At 33.3% G+C, this 22,649-nt stretch overlaps 1 protein-coding gene across 1 annotated transcript in view; it reads left to right on the top strand.

Moving 5' to 3' along the window:
- The window catches only part of Acadl (acyl-CoA dehydrogenase long chain), a 31,859-nt gene extending 12,911 nt beyond the window's left edge, over positions 1-18,948 (top strand). Inside the window, exons 6-12 of the mRNA XM_046462895.2 lie at positions 1,106-1,270; positions 2,114-2,215; positions 3,313-3,426; positions 8,751-8,878; positions 11,563-11,649; positions 15,787-16,712; positions 18,490-18,948. Of these exons, the coding sequence (XP_046318851.1) occupies positions 1,106-1,270; positions 2,114-2,215; positions 3,313-3,426; positions 8,751-8,878; positions 11,563-11,649; positions 15,787-15,880 (690 nt within the window). The 3' untranslated portion in view covers positions 15,881-16,712; positions 18,490-18,948. The remainder of the gene's footprint in view (positions 1-1,105; positions 1,271-2,113; positions 2,216-3,312; positions 3,427-8,750; positions 8,879-11,562; positions 11,650-15,786; positions 16,713-18,489) is intronic.
- The last annotated feature ends 3,701 nt before the right edge of the window (positions 18,949-22,649 follow it).

The raw sequence follows: 22,649 nt of genomic DNA on the forward strand, positions 1-22,649 counted from the left end.
GTAGCTTAGTGGTAAAGCATTTGCCCAGCTGGTGTGAGGCACTGGGTTCAATCCTTAACACCACTTGAAAGCAAATGAAATAAAGATATTGTGCCCATCTACAACTTAAAATAAAGAAAAAGAAAAAAGAACCGGGTGTCAAGTTAAATGTGAAGCAAGATGATAGCATGATTTATTGAAACATTCATTGAGATAGGGAAACAGGTTGGCATTCAAGATTGGATAGGAATTTGGAATAGGAAGGCATGTGTTCTACCCAGGAGTCTCCAGGTGGAACTGTCCAAAAGCAGATAGGTATAAAGGTCTAGATCCTATCAATAAATATGTTTTAAATAAAGATTTGGCTTCATTAGCATGTAGTGAATGACTAAAGTGAAGAAAGTGGTTGAGATGATCCAGGAAAGATGTAGAATGAGGAGATAATTATTAATATTTTCCCTGGTTATATTTTGTTTTCTGAATCAATATCTTTGAATATTTAGTTATTTTTTTTCCTTAATTATTATCTCTTCCTTCTTTAGGCTATTTTTTAAAAAGTAGTCTATCTATTAAAAAACATAAAAATTAGGCTTTTTCAAGAAGTGATAAATCTGGGAGTATAGATATTTAATAGTGTAATGCCAGTTAGAGCAGATTTCCTTTTCTAATGGGTGGCTTCCCTCTGAAATTCAGTGTATCATTTTAATAGACAATTTGGTTTATTATTAAAAACACAATCTCTTCAAATTGTTGTTAATATTTATAATATGAAGAAAATGCAGGGGCTCCGTGATGGAGTACTCCCCTAGCATGCCTGAAGCACTGGGTTTGATCCTCAGCACCACATAAATATAAAATAAAGATATTGTGTCCACTTCAAACTAAAAAATAAATATTAAAAAAAAGAAAATGCATATGCTTCATTCTTTGAGGCATTGCATGATTTTTCCTCTGCTCTTTAACAACCTCAGGTATGAATAATCAACCCTGAATGTATTGATATGTAGAGAGAGGTATGAAGTATGTTCTGCTTGTTCTAGTCTTCTTGAATGTGCTCTCCCTCAATCATAACTGGAACATGGACCTCAATATTGCAGAGTGTTGTAGTGTACTTGGGTTTTTACAGGTATTCATCACTAACGGCTGGCTAAGTGATGTTGTGATTGTAGTCGCAATCACAAATCGTGAAGCTCGCTCTCCCGCCCATGGCATTAGCCTTTTTCTGGTAGAAAATGGAATGAAAGGATTTATTAAAGGACAGAAGCTACATAAAATGGGATTAAAAGCCCAGGTAAGTCATGGTATAAATTTTATTCAGATAATAACTGAGGTTATTATCATTGAAAATAAGATATATAGAGAATTACATGTGGTACAATCACAACTGCCTATCTGAATTTCTAAAATGTTTTTCAAAAATGGTAGTGGAGATTCATTTTCAGTAATGCCACTATATCTCTTTCTAGTATTCAGCAGTGGGAATGAATTAGGATATTTTGAAAATCTGATTTAGAAATGGCAAAATTAGAGCTGAACATGGTGGCACATGCCTGTAATCCTAGTTGCTCAGAAGGCTGAGGCAGGATTACGAGTTTGAGGCCAACCTGGGCAACTTGATAATACCCTGTCTCAAAATTTAAAAAACGAAGAAAAAAAGGACTGGGAGTATAGCTCAGTGGGCATGCACAAAACCCTGGATTCAGTCCCCAGATTTATTTTAAAAAAAAAAGGAAATGGAAAAATTAACTGCATGCTTTAATAAACCATCTATATGAAAATTACTGAAGAAAATTATGAAGAACAGAAAATATTTTTCTATACACTACCAAAGAAAATGTTTTGCTTAATAAGTATTAGAAATTTCCACTTCGCAGTTCCTAGAAAGCTGGACAGTATTAGAGCTTGAATGACAGGGCATTGCAGTGGGAAAACCATAGTTTTAGAATTAGAAGGACCTGGATTTGAAATCCTTGTTTTACCCCTTACTACTTATGTTCACTAACCACTCCTACATGGCTTCTAATTTGGTTCTTTTTTTGTTTTGTTTTCCTTGAATGGAAATAATAAGTCTCTTCACTGGGTTATAATGAAACATAAATGACCTCATTCACCAGTCAATTGTATGGTCTTTTAGGATACTGCAGAACTGTTTTTTGAAGATGTCCGATTGCCATCTAGTGCCTTACTTGGAGAAGAGAATAAAGGCTTCTACTATCTCATGCAAGAGCTTCCACAGGTCAGAAATGTTTGAAGAGTCCATCTATTGATTAGATATTGGACTGGAGTAGAATAATATAGAACTATCTAAATTAATGTGTGTAGAACTTGTGGAAAAACAGTCATTTGCATATAAAGTTATAAAAGAGAGCATGAATGTTACATGTAATCGAGATAAATAAATAACTGAACTCAAAAATATCTAACTGAAGCTTATAAAGTGAATAGGGAAATTAGGTATTTAGTTCTGTGATGCCTTCTTGAAATGATTTCCACTCCTTAACTACAAGTTATCTCTTTGAGGAAAAAAAAAAAAGAACTTAGTTCTTTGTAAGGAAATGTCACTGAATACATTTGGCAGTTTTTAAATAACTGGAATCAAAGGGAAAATGTGTTAAGTTCAGACAGAAGAGTTTTGTCACATAGAGTAAGTATCCATATCTGTGTTTTGGGAATGTGGCTGCCTAGTGATCATTGAGTCTCACATGTCAGCTTAAGGGGATACCTTTGCCTGTTGACTGCATGGCATGGGCTAAATTTGTAATTAGGGAAAAAGAGGTAGGGATACTAGCACTTAAATAGAATATGAAAATCATTAGCATGATGAATTAAGCTGGTTAAAGTTGCTTGTACTAATAGATAGAATTTATGCTATGCACTTTAAAATGTTGATTTCCATGGATAAATTAAGTTATACAGTGCCCAGGGATCAAAAAATAAAAGTCAACTATGGAATTCCTTTACTCATGTGAGTAAAGAGAAAACTTAAATAAATTACATACACGTGTATGTATATATGTGTACATATATATATATATATATATGTATGTTTATATGTATGTGTATAAGTATATAAATATGTATATATATATATGTGTGTGTATATAAAATAAAGCCAGTCATTCATAAAAGAAAGGATTTGCTCTAGAGCTTTGGAAAATTATTTTTAAGATACATCAAAATAATCTCAAATCTCTGTGGGAGCCTTTTCTTATAAAGAGTTAAGAAATAAGTTAATCTTTAGCAGATTGTTTATAGGATTTATTAGAATTGAAATTGTCTGAAAGTCATTTGTGTAATTACAGTAATGTTTAAGACTTAATTTTGGGGTTATAGGAAAGGCTGTTAATTGCTGACTTGGCAATTTCAGCCTGTGAATTTATGTTTGAAGAAACCAGGAACTATGTTAAACAACGAAAAGCTTTTGGGAAAACGGTTGCACACATACAGGTAAGCTTATTGTTCTTGTTATGATTTAGCATTAGATGATATCATTTTACTCATCTGAGCATTCCAAATTTTGAACCCTTTAGTTTCTTCCTAAATGAAGGAACAGTGTAAAGCAATGTGGTCATCAGCATCCCACTAGCAAGAAAACTCGAGTTGGGATTCTACCTTTAAATTTTTTAAGTAAAATGATTTTGGCAGGAAGACTTTGTGGAGAGGTAGAGATGAAGCATGGGGATGGTGTTTCATTACAAAGATAATGCTCAGTGTGGTTTAAGTCCTGCATAGCTCCTGATATCTTTATAGTCAATGTGAGTTATGTCTTCTTTCTCAAATATTTTCCTGTTTGTGAGACATGTAAAATATATTTGGTATATAAAATTGTAAGGTTTTACAATTTCAAAATCTTAAGATTTGTTAGATTTATAATATTTACTCACAAATAGAAATATCTTCTTATTTATGAATAAAGTCAGTAGCTACCTCATAAGATTACTGTAGAGGATTCAGTGGGATATAATACACATATAGTGTGTAGAATATTGCCTGGAAAAACTAGCCCTCAATGAAGTTAGCTGTTATTTTTGCCCCTATGTAATGCTTTGCTGTTTTGTTTCCATATAGGGGGCTTTTTCTTTTAAATAAATCAATTTCTTGGTCTTGCTTCTGTTCCTGATGTGGATCTTCTATATATCTTTCTGGGAACTATTTGCTACCTATGTAATCTTCAAGTTATATTTTTTCCATACTGAGAAAAATATTACATCTTATCTTATTGAAATGCTAGCCTAAAACAGTTGTTCAGATCTATACAAATGAGGCATACATGCAAATCAAAATTACAATTTAAAAAATGGCATGACTTGATTTAGATAAATTGTGATTTTCTTAGGAACAAGGCTGTTATATTTTATATTCCCTTTCATTTTTGAATCACTGATTTGCTTTTCTGTGGTTCCTTGATGACTGCACTCTCCCCTAGGGCATTTAGAAAGGTCAAGGATGGGCAGATGCATGTTGACTGAAAGTGTAACGTGCTATACCTTGGAGAGCAGTGTTGTTAAATGTTCTGTAAATCAGACATAGCTTTGTATTGCAACTAATTTTCTTATTCAAAATACAAATAATCTCCTGAGAAGTACCAATTTATTGATTTATTTCTTTTTGTTTCACAAGCACATATTTACCCATTGCCTTGTAAGGTTGTGCTCAAATGTAATTCTATAGGTGTGACTCTGGAATACTCAAAACTCCTGGCAATATGAAGGAAGTTATACCACTTGGTATCACTCTGCAGCTTTCTCCTATGTACCCAAAGTAGAATCAGTATTATTATTCCTCTGAAATTCAACTCCCACAACTTTTCACATCAAAAATGTCTATTAAAATATTTTTACACAATTAGGCCTAAGTCATGTTATGCTAGCAGCAGCCTCCTGCACCTCCTATTTGATTGCATCAAGAGGCTGTGTCATGCCACCGACCCATCCCATCTGGATTTGTTTAAGTACACTCTGTGATTGTCACACATCCATGAAAGTGCTTAAGGGCATATTTCTCAGAATGTGTCCCCATTGTTAAGCAATGTGTGACTGTATTTATTTATTGCACTTTCATAGCAAAAAGGCAAGAAATAGTTTTAATCCCTGCTTTTCAAAACAAGTGTCATTTGTTACCTTCCCCAAAAGATAGTTCACTAAATTTTCAGTAGGTGGCAGTAGGCTTCTGCTTCTACAGATTCATTATTATTTTCTAGTAATATTATTTTCCAGTAAGTGTATATGTTCTGAGATATTCTGAGCTATGCTCTAATCTTCCCGTTTCTCTAAAATAAGTATCTTTGAATAGAATTTTCGTATTTCCAGCTAGGAATATATGCAGAGAAGATGAATGGCTAATACATCAATACATTTCTATATCTCCTATTCTATAGCTGAACACACTACAATTGTAATTCAGCTGAAGTGGAAGATGATTACATCTCCATATAATTGATTAAATGTTATTTTATGACCATATAACTATTGAGTTTCACTTATCTTTAATATCCTTGAATTTTGAACATTTTGGGCCTTTCTGAACTTTTGGGTACATGTCACAAAATTCACTTCCTTTTTAGAATAAAGAGCTACTATTCTAAAGTAGCAGTAATTATAGGATTTTCATTTTTTAAAAAAATCTGTACTCTTCTTAGGTGATATCACAGCTCATAATTTTCTCTGGAATAGACAATACAGTAGTAAAATGTGTGTTAAATTAAAAAAAAATGGCTACCTATATGCCAGACACTGTGCTAAATAAATTGTCTCATTTTTTTGCCTTCGCAACTGTACATTATTAATATTATCATCTTCATTTTGCAGATAGGGAACTTGAGGCAGAAAAAGGTTAAATAACTTGCCCCAAATTATATAGATATCTAATTCCCCAACCCACACTCTTTTTGCTGCCCAAGGTTTAAAGTATATGGCCCTTTTTATTTTTCCTATTTCCTTCACCTACTGGTTGGCCAAATGAAAATGAAATGCCCCTTTTTTTTTAACTAGAACTCTTAGTCATTTCCTGTGTGGAACATGCTGTTGATGCTAAGGACACCAAATATTTGGGAAAGGAATAGGAGAGAGGGAAAGGTAACTTGTTTTTCTTCCACAAATCAAAAAGAATATCCTGTTCCTAAGTCCTTGAGTATATGATTAATTAACTATAAGATTAGGTGGTGAACATAATTTGTTTTATATTAATTTAAGTCATAACATAATTTGTTTTATCTTAATTTAAGTCATAACATATGATGATAATACAACTAACAGTGTTCAAATGACTACCAGGCTAGAGAACTTTTCAAATGTGTCTTTTCATTCTAAAGTTCTAAGATATTTATCATGCAGAACTCTGAAAGACATTCTATCCAGTCTACTTAGTAACTTAAGAACTTTTTTTACATGCTAGCTGCAGTATTACCTATTAGCAAATTTTAATGACAGATAAAGGTACTGCTGAGAACATGTTGATCCTTCAAAAAAACACCTGGCTAATTATATAGTTATGAATTGCCATTCATTAGGGAATAATTTCAGACAGCATGACTCATTGTCTACAGTGAAAAGCAAAGGACAGTTCTGTTTGGTAGCACCTAATTCAGTTCCAAGAATATGTAAATATTTAATCTCTTCATCTGTAGAGAGTAAATGATGTACCCTAGAAGCATGAATTTTTTCAGAAATCTCTGGACCTCACCAAATGTACTGAAGCAAGAATTCTAAATGACTCCATCCTTGTCTGAAATTTAACTTAAGCGTCTAGAATCTCCCAGCATTTGCATAGGAACAAGTCTCACTTGAGAGAATAGGACTCAGAGGTCTTGATTATCTCATAATGTAAATAGTGCATAAATTTTCAAATGTGGCATCATGTAGGGGCAAGAATATTTTGAGACTTATTGTATTCCCTTTGCTTTCCAAATGAATTATCATAGATAATGTCCTTGAACTAAGCCAGGAGTGATCAGTTTTGGGGATTTTTGTGGAATATTTACTCATGTGTTTCCAATATATAGAGAAGATTATTTCCTCACTGTTGATGTCTTGTTCTAGTTTTAGTTTTCTATGAGCAAATTTGAATGTGAAGAGTGAATGGGAAACTTTGTTCTGATTTAAAGGTAGAGATTTGACCTAATTAAATATTTAGTTAATAGAAATGGAGATAGAAAGAAGTAGAATGGAGATAGAACTAGAGGGGAATCAAGTTTTGACACAGGCCAGCCTGTTGAGATAATTAAGGCAAGGATCGACGCAAAAGTTGTAAGTGTGTGGTGTCAGCCTTCTCATTACTTGGTTCTGGAATCAGTAGATGCCTGTTATTCTCTGTCTTTCTAGAGTAGCATTAGGGATAAAACCAAGGAAAAACTATCAGTTGGGTTTTTGATCAGCACAGCAGTTCCATCTAAGAAGAAACTCTACTTCACCTGGCATACCCATATCTTTCCTTGTCCTAGGTCATTATTATATGCTCATTCTTTGATTTTTCAGAAATGAAAAGTACCAAAATTGTCTCCACGATCAATAACACTGAAAGATTCAATTTTGTGTTTTGACAGTTACTATAGCCAGCAGTGTAAAAGCAGGCCCAGCATCCCGTGCGAATTTAGCCCCACAACCCTCCTTTGAGAACTTAGTCATGGCTTTGGCCTTAGCAGTAGTATTTAGGTGGAATGCTTTTAATTTCTAATTTGAGTTTCACTGTATCACTTTTGTCATTAACTTCCACATATGTGCCTTCTATTAGCTGGAGTGAATTTCTCCGAAATTCCACAACAGAATGATCAGAATTATTTCTATCTGGATTTCCACAAAGAAAACAGAGCCAGCTAACTGGCTGGATCTCAGGCCTAAGAAGTCAGCTAGAATAGGATGTACTTTTGGAGGCAACCCAAAGTAGAATGTGCCAGTATTTCAAGTCCTAGCCAGTTTCCTGAGAGTGGATGCCAGAGTGAACAGATTAAACTCAAAGTTCAAGATATGAGAACCAAAATCAAGAATTAAATGAAACCTGATTGAAGGGAGAACTGTCAGGATCAATTGAGGATGGTCTAAGTAGAACAATTTCCAACAGTACTATTGGTTGTCCATGGTTAGCAGTTAGGTACATAATATATTAACACTGACAATTTCAAACCATTCAGTTTAAATTTGAGATGCTAGACAAACTCTTGAGAGGGATGGGAGGGAGTATGAGGAGAGGTGGGAGAGTTATAGGTTATTAGACTTTGATCTCTTGAGTGCTCTGATTATTACATTATTAATATTATAAATGGTTATTAATATAATATTTAGATGCTATTTATAAATATATAAAACACCCTGCCCTTCCCCATTGTTACCTTACTTTATTCCAAGACAGAGGCAGAATAGGGAAATGTGTATACTTAATTTCATTAATGGAGAGTAAATTTTCAAGGATTTAGTTTCTGGAGGAAAATCAACAGCTGTACCTAAAGGACTATACCACAAGATGGTGCTCACACATTAAAGTCATGCTGGTTGGTTTTCAAGCAGTTTTCTTTAATGGTCTAAATTTTATAATCTAAAACATGAGGTGTAATTTATGTATTCATTTTTGCATCTTTTAGTACATGTTTTCTTAGCATTAAAATATACTATATTTTGAATTTAAGGTGATTAATATATTCTTTTTTAAAATAGTAAAACCAATAATTCCATTTTTTTTGTTTTGTTCTAAAAATCTTTTGCTATATACTTTTTGAAATGTGGAGTCAAAATATGTACTTTTATATGCTCAATTTTTTTTTCATTTTCTTTAAACTCAAGACAGTGCAGCATAAACTAGCAGAATTAAAAACACACATATGTGTAACCAGATCTTTTGTGGACAGCTGTCTGAAGCTACATGAAACGAAACATCTGGATTCTGCCTCTGCTTCTATGGCGAAATATTGGTATGCATGCTGCAGTAATTAAAATGTGGTGCTTGCTCAGACTGTTATGGAATTTTGCCATTAAACTCAGCCTTGAGGGTATTAAGGAAGAAGGCTGTATAAATGAAAAATAGCAGTAGGAATCAACTTTTAAAAACTGCTGAAACTTCCCATTAGGCCTGTTTCTAATATGCTAAAAATTACTCAAGTTGTTAATTTATAACTTTCTATTCAAAATAAAGTATTAAGAGACTGAAGTAGAATGACTAAGATTACTTCATTCAAGTAATAGTTTAATTTCAAATTATCTGACAAGTGACATACAGTGAGGCTGCAAGAGAAAAGCAAAACTTAGGAGTCTTGGAATTGATTCTCAGTTCTTCCATTTGGTAATTTTAACTAAGTTAATTTCACTTGGGATAGCTTCTTGTTATTTGCAAAATAAAATCCAGGATTTTTATAAAATATCTTTTTTAAATGCCTTTATAAAATGTCTTTTTCCTCCAAAGATGTCACTTCCTACCTGAAGATCACAATTCTGAATTTTAATAACTGTGAAATAAGTTTTTTAGGGTTTTGACTTTTCAGAAATAAACTGGGGATAAAAGTGAAAAACTAAAGGGTAGACTAGTAAAGTACATTTAAAGTACCTGGATGGGATTTTTCTGTTTCGTTATTTTTCATATCTTAAAAAGAAGTATTGAATTATTAACTAATCAAAAGTTGTACATGTTTTATTAAAATGAAAGGGAAAAAGTTTTACATTTAGAAAGATTTATAAGAATTTAAGATTAACAGTGATGTTAAAGATGAGTTAATTGAAAAACAACCCCTTTCAAGGCTTTTGTGTATGTTAAGATGCAAGAATATGGCTGGGGTTGTGGCTCAGAGGTAGAATGCTCACCTAGCATGTGTAAGGCCATGGGTTCGATTTTCAGCACCACATAAAAATAAATAAATAAAATAAAGGTATTATTTCCAACTACAACTAAAAAAATAGATATTAAAAAAAGATGCAAGAATATATAATCTAAATTAGATTGTAGAAGTGAATTTGGTTTCCTCTTTTTGAAAACATTCTCACAGCTCATTAGTCCCAAAGTAGACTAGAAAAAATTCTTGTCATTCATTAACGTGGGTTCAGTTTAGTCATAAATAGAATAGGGGAAATATGTAGAATAGTGCCTTATATAATGATTCCTTAATAATAAAATTGTTGAATTGAAAAATGTGGAATTACTAGGAACTTGCACTTTTAGGGAGACTTTTACATTTATAACAAGTTCTTTGACTAGAAGGAAAAGTAAAAAAAAAAAAATTAGTTATTTTTGGGAAAATAGAAATTTGCATAGGTGTTGACCTTGGTCTTTGAATCCAGCAGGTTTATAATGATATTTAACATTGAAGCAGAAAGAGCAAGTTATTATAGCCCAGCCAATATTTCCATTAAAATATTTGCCAAATAAAAAAAATTGAATCACAAATATTATTGCCCCAAGAGATTTGTCTGTTAATCATTATATTGTTAATGTATTTCTAAGGAACACAATCACCTGTCCTATGGCTTGAGTTAAAAATTATTCTAAATAGTAAAATGTGTCTATGTTTAACTTTACTTTGTATTTCCCACTATTGAAAAATAAGCAGGAACAAATTTTAAATAGCTTACATTTTTGTTTTAAGTGGCATAAAATTCCTACCGGTTATCTGATGGATTTTTATGATAGTTAAAATTGTTACTGGGTAGACTCCGTAGTAGTAGCTCTTTCTCACCTAGCATGCTTGAGGCTCTGTGTTCCATCCTCAGCCATGTGCAACAAACAAAATTGTTGTGGTAAGATCAGAAAATACTTTTTCCCAAGTTTTTCATATTCATTTTTCTCTCTTCCTCTCCCACCTTCTTCTCTACCTCCAGAAATAAAAATCCCCAAATAATTTTTTTTGGGGGGGGTGGTATGGAGATAGAATTCAGGGGCATTGACTAATGAGCCACATCCCCAACCCTATTTCGCATTTGATTTAGAGACTGAGTTGCTTAGCACCTCGAAGTTGCTGAGGCTGGCTTCGAACTCAAGATCCTTCTGCCTCAGCCTCCCGAGCTGCTGGGATTACAATTATGCCCCACCATGCCTGGTCCCAAATAATTTTTTAATGTTTCCTTTAAAACATTAAATGTACTTTTCTAGTCTACCTTTTTAGTTTTTCACTTTTATCCCCAGGTTATTTCTGAAAAGTCAGAACCCTAAAAAACTTATTTCACAGTTATTAAAATTCAGAATTGTGATCTTCAGGGAGGAAGTGACGTTTTTGGAGGAAAAAGACATTTTATAAAGGCAAAAAGAACTAGATAATTGAATAATGTAGATCATACAGAGCATCTGCATGAATCAGACTTAATTCAAGTCTTTACTATATCCTTTTAAGCCAAAAAATAGCCAAAACCTAATAATATGAGTTTTCCACATTTGTTTCTAACCTCAATAAAAAACCAGCCAGAAATAAAATTGTGGGTTGTATTTTTTATGTGAAAATTCTCTTTATTTCCTGTGTAATTTTTATCCTCTGTTCTGCTTGTCTAATGTTTCTATTTGAATTGCTTGAATAAGTGAGTGCATTTAAACAATTATAAATAGTTCATTTCCTGATTATAAAGCACCTCATGGAAATCCCCTTCAAACATTTCTGTTTTTATGTCGGTCATCTAGGGCATCAGACTTACAAAACAGCGTTGCTTATGAATGTGTACAGCTCCATGGAGGCTGGGGATACATGTGGGAGTACCCAATTGCAAAGTGAGTACATTTGCTCTGTTATTCTCCTCTTAATCACATGAATGAAAGAAAATTTTACTGTACTATTTGTACATAAAATATAGAGGGAAAGAAGGTATGAAATCTTGGCATTTTTCAACTATCTAGGGAGATGTTCACTCAAATGGAAGCAGCTTTCTTTTATTGACTCACCACTAGGATCTTGATATTTTTAAAGAAAGTGAAGAGGCTAATATATTGAAGCTTGATACTTGTCTTTGAAGGAAATATATTACTTTTTAATTTATTTTAATTTGTTGTGCGTCCATCGTGCTGGGGATCAAACCTTGCCCATGCCAGGCAAGCATTCTACCACTGAGCTACACTCCCTGCTGCTTTTAAAAAACAAACAAATGCAGTACAAATAATTAACTTGCATACTGAAAGGATCTAAGATGTCATATTTTAGTCAGGTGTGGTGGCACATACCTGTAATCACAGCAACTTGGAAGTTGAGGCAGGAGGATCACAAGTTCAAGGCCAGCCTCAGTGATTTAAGGAGAACCCTCCTCAAAATAAAGTCTGGAGATGTAATGCAGTGGTACATTTAACCTGGGTTAAATCCCAGTACAAAAAAAAAAAAAAAAGATGTCATACCTTAATTAGTTGATTATTTATTTTGCTCTGAAAAATAAACCAAATGTATTTGACTTTTTTACAGATTGAATTTTTACCTCTTTAAATTAAAGGAGATAATATATATGTTTTTATTGTATTACACATGACTACTCTTAGCTTGAGACAGTATCATTTGTAAATAGGCAGTATTTTATTCCAGATTTTTTCCCTCTATCTCCATAATTTCTTTTCTTCATCCTGTGGTCTTCTACCTCTCATTACACTTCTCATTATAGTAGAAAATGTATTTTTCCTTTTATTAATGGTATTTTCAGTTCATAAAATTTTTCCAAGGAAGTTTTTGGTATACATAGAAAAGTCCAATATAGTTGTGAATATGAGAATTAGAATGCTTTGGGCTTCTAAAAATTTTTTCTAATTTTTATCTGAAGGGGGAAAATTATCAAACTGGTATTCAATCTGTCAGCCTAATGTTTTTTAATTTATCGTTTTGACAAGTATACTTGGAAACATTTGATATGTCTAGAATCATTATTGAGGAAACATTTTATTAAGTTTCATTAAGTTAAGAACAGAAGCTTCAGCCTAGATAATGATTTGCTGATTTTCTCTAGTCATTGGGCAGTTCAGAAAGCTTTGATTACTAAGTATATATAATTTATAACTATTTATGGGAATTTAGCAACAACCAGAGGTTGGTTTTATTTTTTTGTCCTTGAGAATACAGGTGTAAAGTAGCTAACTTATTTCTCTTTCTCTTTTTTTAAATCTTGGATTTTGGTATATTCTTTCAGAGAATTTCTTCAAATATGCCTTAATGAAAAACGGATTTTAAAAAAATATATCTGTGTATAATCATGAAATCAGAAATAAGCTTTGAGTTATGCCAGTACAAACTTAATCATCATTGGAATTTTTACTGTGTATTTTTGTGTTTTACTCCCATTATCCATCTATCTTAATTCATAATATTCAGAATGCTTAGAAAGTAAAATAATACTGGATGTTTATATATTTCTGCTTAACTGTGTTGTTACAACTGATGCTGGGAATGTAGACATGGAGTGGTTCAGTGTTTGTGTAGTTCAAGTTCTTAGAAACCCATATAAGGGGGACAGGAGTTAGCCATCTCTGTGGTTTAAGATTAGGGTGTATAAACCAGGGTGGTGCATACTTGAGTATCAGCAACTCAGGAGGCTGAGGGAAGAGGATCACAATCAGAGTTCATTCATTCAAGTCAGTAGCAAGAAAAACTGTAGTTTGATGTCCTTTTTAAAATCCCTGATTTTAACTTAAAAGACATTTCCTTAAGAAATAATAATTACCCTTCTTGGCCAGTTTATTAGTTCAGTGTGTCTATATATCTAGATTGCTATGTTTTTTCCCCAAAGACATAGGGAATCCTAATATCCCCTAATATAAAAAAAAAATCCTGTTAGATCTGTTAGGCAACATATTAATATAGTATACAGGCTTCAGTTTAAGAAAAGAATATCCCACTTATGTTTCTTTGTCCCCCTACATTATTTGTGTGTATGTGTGTGTGTGTGTGTGTGTGTGTGTGTGTGTGTGTGTATATATATATATATATATATATATATATATATATATATATATATATATATGAATGACTGAGTGTTGGTTTCACAGATAAAAGAAGTGGTTTGTTTTCCCTTGTTATTTGTTTTGTTGCTGTCATTGTTTTTAATAACTAGTTTTTCAGCATGTGGGTTTATTTCAGTCTTATTCATTAGGCTTGGGTCCATGAGAAGTGAGGTTTAAGCTTGGGCAAGTGTTTGAAAATTTCTTTGTCAGGCTAGGAAAGAGCAGCCTGAGATGGAGAGCCTGGTTGCAGTATGGTTAAACATTTCTTCTGCTGCCTTTCTCTGTTAATTTTAGTTGATGACTAAATTTAATTAGTAACCTATAAAAGGTATACTGATCTCTGGTGTTACATACTCTGTTGGAACTTCTTTCGTGTGAAAAAAAAAAAAACACAATGCCTAACTCAGTTCAAAAGTGCTGAAAAGCATTGGGAGTGTTGAAGTAGGCTAAAATGCCAGGAAGGTCCTTGAAATGCAAGTGTTTGATTTTGTGGGGAAACCCAAAGCTTGTCCAGAAAAAAATGCATTTGAAAACATAAATGTCTCTAACTTTTAAAACTTTTACTAGAAAGTACTGAGATTGTAAAATTCCTTTGTAATGTGGTAAGTCACATCAGTATTTGCTGAGTGCCTACTTGTTTACAAGGTAATATGAATATAGAACAGCACAAGTCCAACATTGGTCATGCTCCTAGAGAAATGCAGATTGATTGATTGATTTTTAATTTTTTTGTAGTTGTAGATGGATAACACACCTTTATTTTATTTGCTTATTTTTATGAGGTACTAAGGATCGAACCTAGTGCCTCACACATGCTAGGCAGGTGTTCTGCTACTGAGCTACAACTCCAGCCCAAGAAATGCAGATTTAATTTGTCTTAAAAATTAAATAATTTTTTAAAATATAGATTTTATATATGAGAAAAAAAAATGCCTTTCAATGTCTACTAGGAAGGTTCAGAGCTCAACAACTAGCCCCACCTGGACCAATGACAGTATTGTGACATAATGAAAAAGATATTTGCCATAGAGGCAGGATACCTCATTCTCAATCCAGTCTGCCAATTTTCTGTTATGTGACCACTAAATTGTAACCACTAATTAGTAAATGTATTAACTTCTCTGAATCTCACTTACCTTACCTATAAAACAATAATGTTTATCTCCCTAAGCCCAGAACCAAGAGGTTAAACTGAAATGAGAAAAGGTAAAAATAGCTATACACTGGCATGGTAGCTATCATGGCCATCAAAAGTGAACTCCTGACTGTGTGTGTGACAGTCTCACAGTAGACTCAAGACACTTAGTACTTGAACTCCACACATCTGTGACTGTTAATCATTTCCAAAAAATAAGTTCCTTGTTATCTTTGTGGTAAGTAATATTTTCTAGAGCATCAATTATATTCCCAGTGGTGGTACTGGGAAAGTAATTTCTCAGTTTTTGTCTTTATAAGCAGTGGGTTTCAATTTCCTGAGAAACATTAAAGATAACAATAAATTAAGATATTCTATGCAATTCTAAATTTAAAACAGACTTTTCAGAATGCTATTATGTATATATTGAATTTTACAAAATTAAATCAGGTGAAACATAAATGTTACTTTGAATTTATAATCTCATAAAGCAAACTAAAACAAAGCTACATAAATTATCAATATCTTAGTAGTTGTTTATTTTTTTATATCTTTATTTTATTTTTATGTGGTGCTGAGGATAGAACCCATGCCTCACACATACCTTTGAGCCACAACCCCAGCCTTCTTAGTAGGTTTTTTAATATGCCAATTTAGTATGAATACTGTACTAAAAAAGCATGAATAACTGTTATTGCTTAGATTTCACTAAAATGAATAATATTTTCCTGGCAAGATGAAATTTAGAGTTTCTAATATATTTTATTTACATAAATTCAACCATCTTCTAATTTATCCAGAGCTTATGTGGATGCCCGTGTTCAGCCAATCTATGGTGGTACCAATGAAATAATGAGGGAGCTGATTGCAAGAGATATCGTCAGTGACAAGTAGACATCTGCCCACATCCTGGAATCCTATTACAGCTAATCTGGTTTTAAATCTACTTAAGATAAAATGAAACCTGGAAGGAGGGGAAATGCTAAATATGTTTTTTATGTGCCTTCTGTGTAGAGAAAGAAATCAAATATAAATACAATATTAACAGTGGAAGGAGAAATATCTGAATCCAAAGAGTAAAATTCTCCTGTGAAGGTTTTACTTTTAAGTTTTTATATTGTTAAAGGTCAAAATTTTTCTGACTCTAGAAGCCTTAATGTTTCATTTATCTCTACAATTTTTAAAAGCATAAATTGCTTAAATCCCTAAAATTGAGGCAGAATTAATTTATATATGATATACTACTTTAAAAGCATTAATATTACTTCACAGTACATGGACTTTTAAAGGGAAAAATAAATCTAACTTAGACTATGAAGACATTTCAGCTACCTTTTGCTCCAGATTCTCTGGAATATTGGTTCCTACCATGCTACCATCAAGTTCTTTTTAAGCAACCCTTCTTGGAAACAGATCATCACATTGTACCCTATAAATATGTCCAGTCATTGTGTATCAATTAAAAATAAAGTGAAACTTTAAAAAGAAAACAAACTTTGTGTAGAATGTCTCTTGGAAAGCCCTTAGTGAGGAGCTGCTCTGGTTAAAGCAGGAAGCCCTCCTACCTCCTGCCTTGACATTCCTGGGACTCACCTGAAGGCTGTTGCCTAACCGGGACCACAGAATGCTCTTAGTTCTCTTAGGATGATGCCTGGACTTTCAGTAGACTTCCATTTCAGTTTATAATAGGACACAGACTTCATCATATTTACATTTCAAGATACTGGTAAGTATCAAAGCAGTAGCTTTTATTTTGTAAGAATATAATTTATTGATTGATTTAACAAATACTTTGTATCTTCTATAAACCAGGCTGTTAAAAATATAACAGCAAACAAACTGGTAGTAATAAATCATACAGGAAAGAAAAGAAACAAGACTATCAAATTATATTAATTGTAATAAAAGAAAGTTAGCATTAAAAATAAAGTAAGGAAATCACACTTGATTTGAGAGTTAAAAGTAACTTATAAAAAATAAACCATTATTTGTAAACTGCTAACATCATTTCAGTAATTGTTCTTTGCATATACTGGTGAATCAGTGAATAAAACAGTTTAAAAAAGTAAATAGGTGTACTCTTGTTCAACTTAAAAAACTTAAAGTTATATTACCATTACAGTGGGGTAGAGCAGAGAGAAGAGATAGATTTCTTCAAAGTATACAGCTTTGATTTTTCTTTTCAGCAGACGTTCGCTAACCATGTTAGGTTCTTTCTCATATGCATTAATTACCATGCGAAATGGGTTAAAATAAGTTTTTATTAAGTGTTACATTATTTGAAGTTTTTACCTCCTTCTTAGAATCAAGAAGTGATAAAAAGGATTTGACTAGACCTTCCCTCCACCCCTACCCCCACCACAGACCCCTTTTCTTTTCCCATTCCCAAACTTATGGAAACTAGATTTTATGAATATATTATCTGTAAATAAAATAGAATAGGAAAAGCCTGTAGAGGTGGACAGATCTGGGCTTGAATGATGACTCTACTATTTAGGATCCATTCATTGGACCTTGGACAACTTCTTACATTTCTTCAGGTGCAAATTATAAAAACTCCATTCAAGCCATTATAAGGAAAATACTTGAGTGTTGTGGTTTAAAAGGATTACAGACTAGTCACAACAGTTCAAATGTTAGCTGTAGTGGCTAGGGTTTCAAGGGCCTGGTTCTAGAGTTTAGAACTGTCTGCACTTTCCCTAAATCCACTTCTTTCTAGTTTTCTTTGCAAATTGGTCTAAAGGACACTGAAGAAGATCTTCATTATGAGATGTTGGACTATTCTATCCCTGCATCCTTTAGCACAATGTCATAAGTTAGGGGAGAGATGTACTATGATTGACAGCCTCATCAGGAGTGCAGGGACAGGGGTAGCAGTTACTAAAGCAGAGGGTGTAATTATCAAAAGAAAGGGAACAAAAAAGTCTGCCAAGCAGATCTAAATAATCTTTCCCTCCTTCCTTCTCTCTCCCTCTCTTACACAGTTATAAAGTTCTATTTATTCTTATATATATTAAAAAATGAATGGATATCCAATTATGTTTTCTAAAAGTAATCAGATTATTTTCTTTCTTTTAAATTGGTAGTTTTCTTTACCTTACCGCCTTCAGTCTTGTATACCCTCAAAAGAAGCATGTGTTGAATCATGGACTTAAAAACTAAAAGAAGTGCTGGGTCCGTGGCGCAGGCCTGTAATCCCAGCGGCTCTGGAGGCTGGGGCAGGAGGATCTTGTGTTCAAAGCCAGCCTCAGCAAAAGCAAGGCACTAAGCAACTCAGTGAGACCCTGTCTCTAAATAAAATACAAAATAGGGATGGGAATGTGGCTCAGTGGTCAAATGCCCCTGAGTTCTATCCCTGGCACACCACCCCCCATCAAAAAAAAAAAAAAAAAAAAAACTACAAAAAAAAAGGGGGAATTCAGAATATATTTCTTAACTTTTCATTTGATTTTTGTTTCTTAAACAGCTAATCTTTGTGTATTGCTTGTGTGTTGTCCCCTCAGGAGAAAATTTTATCATCTACATCTCATGCTGTGATGAGGAATCAAGAAACAGTAAATAATAATAATGTTCAAAAGAACAGGCTGGATTGACACAGCAAGAAAGCAAACTATGTAAATGTTAATGAGAATTTAAAGGCCTAGTCATTTGAGGTTTTGGCTGAGAATTTAGGATCATAATTATCACTTTAAAATTATTATTGCCCTTTATTTCTTTGATGCTGTCATTGAAGACTGCCTTGACTTGTTATTTTAAATTCTAACTCTGCAAATCTTTCTAATATAGTAATTTTAGTTGTTTATTGCTCAAAGTATAAGATTTCTAGGAGACTTTTCATGTCAGTATTATTTTTGGCACACATAGCATTTACTTATTTGGACCAGCATTGGAAAGATCTGATGTTGTGATTGAAACCAACTGTAAGCCTGTGTCAGCTACTTTACAATAAATGTTGAAAAGAAGTTGTATTCTATTTTTTAAAACCTTATTTTCAAGAGAAAGTTATGGGAAAAATTCCAAACATACTGAAAATTAGAGTATAATATAGTGAACGTCTAACCTCCTCCCACCCCCTTTTTCTCAAAAGTATTTTAAAACAATTCCCAGGCTTGATACTGTTCATTACACATGTGTTTCAAAATATGTATCTAACTGATCAATATTTTTTACATAGACACCAGGCTATTATCATATTTCAAAGATTTAAATTTAACATATAAAGCCAAGTTCACATTAAATTTTCCTTGGGTGGATAAAAAACTTTTTTCCTCTGTGGTTAATTTGTTCAAATCAAGAAAGATCTAAAGAAGATCCACAAATTGCATTTGGTAGTATTGTCTCCCCAATCTAATCTTCCCTTTTTTCCTTCTTTCTTTTTAAATTTTCAAAAAACAGATCACATATTTCTTCCCATTTTTGGTATACACACAGTAAAGTTTTTTTGTTTTATTCTTAGAATTTAAGCATGTATAGGTTTCTGCAGCAATAACCAAAATCAGGATGCAGGACAGTTATATCACCCCAGAAAATTCCCTTTATAGTCACACCTTCCCACACTTTAACCCCTGACACCAACCAATCTAAACTTTGGTATTATAGTTTTGAGTTGGTAATATAAATGGAATCATGCAGTAGGTTACATTTGGAAAATATCTTCTTTCTCTTGGAAAAATGCACTTAAGATTTACCCATTTTGTATCAATCAATAGCTTGGTGCTAAGTGGTATTCCACTGTATGGATGTACCACAGTTTGTTAATTTAATCACCTGCTTAAGGAAATTTCGGTTAAAGTCAAATCTTAACATCTTGCCAAGGTTAAATATCCAGGAGGGGAACTGTTAAGTCACATGGTAAATAAATGTTTAACTTAGAAGAAAGTGCCCAGCTGTTTTTCCAGAATGTCTCTATCACTTTGCCTCCCTGCCATCAGAGTTTCTGTTGCTTGTAATCTTCTCCAGCATTTGTATTTTTATTTTAGCCATTCTGAAAGGTATGTAGTGATATCTCATGGTTTTAATTTGCATTTCCCTAAAGTCTAATGATGTTGAACAGCTTTTCATGTGCTTATCTTTCACATGTATCCATTTGTGAATTATCTGTTCAGGTCTTTTGTCCATTTTATAAAGCGTTGGGCTGTATGTTTTCTTAACATTGAACTTTGGGAGTTCTTTATATACTCGGATACTTTCAAGTGCATGACAAAGCCAGACTGACAGATTCATCTAGTTAAAAGGAAAACAAAAACAAAAACCATTGGGGCCTGTATTTTTACTTTTCAACATAAAGGTCCTATATTATACTTACATATTGAATTGTAGAGCCATTGTAAATTATGTTGATTTTGAATTATGGCTAATAGTTATTGCCAAGATAATTGTTGTTTCTTGATTTTGTATCTTGTATTTTGCTAAATATACATATCAATTCTAGGAGTTACTTTATAGACCCTTTGGTATAGTCTGAATAGATAATGTCATCCATGAATAGGAACAGTTTTCTTTCTACATAACCTGTATGTCTTTCATTTCTTTTTTCTCTTTTTTTGTGCCCTCCCCACTTTGTTTTGGTTTTATTGTACAGATTAGAACTTCCACTACAATGTTGAATAGGAATGATGAGAATGAACATTTTTGTTCCTGATCTTAACAGGAAGATGTTGGAGGCTTTTTTTTTTTCACATTATATGTTATTTTTTTAAGACTTTTGCTTTTTTTTTTTTTTTTCCAATAGTAGCCCTTAATCAGGTTGAGGAGGTTCCATTCTAGTCCTAATTTGATGTGAATTTTTAACATTAATGGATATTGAGTCTGTCAAATACTTTTTTCTACATCATGTAGTTTTTCTCTTTTGACCTATTAGTATACCAGATGTCATAGTCTGTTCTTGCTGGTATAACAAAATGTCACAAACTGGGTAATTTATAAATAATAGAAATTTATTTCTCCTAGTTCTGGAGTCTGGTAAGTCTAAGATCAAGGTGCTGGAAGTTTCAGTGTCTGGTAAAAGAACGAGTCTGTGATTCTAAGAGGTGCCTTGAAAGCTGTGTCCTCAGGATGAACAGTGTTCTCTCATGGCAGAACGGCAGAAGAACAAAATGGAGCTATCCAGTCCCTCCATACCTTTGTAAAGGCACTAATCCCATCACAAGGAAGGGTAGAGCCCTTATATTTCCTAAAAGTTTTACCTCTTAATACTGTTGCATTGGGGAATAAGTTTCAACTTGAATTTGGGGAAAGAAAACATTCAAACCAGAGCTCTGGAGTATATTCCTTGACATTTAAGTATTAAACCAAATTTGCATCCTTGGTATTAGCCCCATGTAGTCATTATTTTTTGTCTTCTTTATATATGATTTGGATTGATTTGATAATAGTTTATTGCCACAGTCTGGCTGGGCACACAATCACGAGCCACCACACAGCTTGTAGATTCAAACAGCAACTCTTTATTCCCGAACTCACACCAGCCGTCTACAATCACGTTCTGGGGAAATCCACGTTCTCTGCCCAAATCCACCTCCACTGGGCTTCTATCTCTCAAAAAATACTGTCTGAATCCCGTGAGAACTCAAGGGGAACTCAGGCAGCAGGATACGCCCTATTCCCAGCAGGAATAATCTTAAACCTTAAACCTGGAACCTAAACCGGGAACGCCCTAATCCGCCTTGGTCCTTGAACAAGGTCACCTACATTCAATGTCACTGCAACATGGGGTACGCTGGCAAGGAAATTGTCATACCTACTTACTTGGCTAATGGCTCCCAGCAGTTTATTGAGAATTTTTGTGTGGGTTCTTAAGGAACATGAAATTATAATTTTCTTGAACTTTCTTTTCTTGTACTGACTGGTTTTATCAGGGTAACACTTACTTCATAGAGTGAGTTGAGGATTATTTTCATATAGTTGATTTGTTGGGGGAAAAAATTTAAAAATGGTCATTTATTTTGTAAAATGTTCACCATTATTGATTTGCCTTATTGATCTCTCATGGTGGTTTCTATTTATGCTTCTACTCTCCATGTTTCCGGTAAAATGATAGATCTAAAGGCTTATTTAGATTCAGACTCAATATTTTTGCCCAGATAACTTAATAAGCAGTACAGTGAATATTATATTACATCAGATTATGAGACACATATCTAGTTTTCTCACTTTTAGTGAATCTGAAATTGATCAGTGGATCTCAGGATTCGTGTGATACCTCCTTCAAATTTCCTATTAAGATATTACCTAACAGTTTAACATTCATCAATAATTATTGACAAGATATATTATTTCATTAGGAGTTGCAGAAGATGCTTTTCTTATTTTTTTTTACTCACTATACATTTACTAACTTTCATCAAATTTTTGGTTAGTCTGTATGTCCATTCAGCCACATTGAATCAGAAGCTAAGATGAGACACAGAAGTCTCAAGGTTTTTTGAAAGGTAGTACCTGTGAAAGTTGAACAGGGAAGGAAATCATATTAAGCAAGGCAAATAGGACCTCTGTCATGAAGTTTTCTTGATAGTGTTGCCTGGCCCAGTGGAAAGTTGTAAAGATGGCTCATTTCAACCCCTCAGTGGGCAGAAATGGCCAGCTATTGGTTCCTGTCAAATACTTTTTTGTGCTGGGTCATTGCCCTAGGAGTATCTAGGAGATGGTGACCTTGGCTTACAAG

Source organism: Marmota monax, unplaced genomic scaffold (genome assembly GCF_021218885.2).
Source record: "Marmota monax isolate L192 unplaced genomic scaffold, Marmota_monax_Labrador192_F-V1.1 WCK01_AAM20220418_F8-fsc00136, whole genome shotgun sequence".
Taxonomy (NCBI): Eukaryota; Metazoa; Chordata; class Mammalia; order Rodentia; family Sciuridae; genus Marmota; species Marmota monax.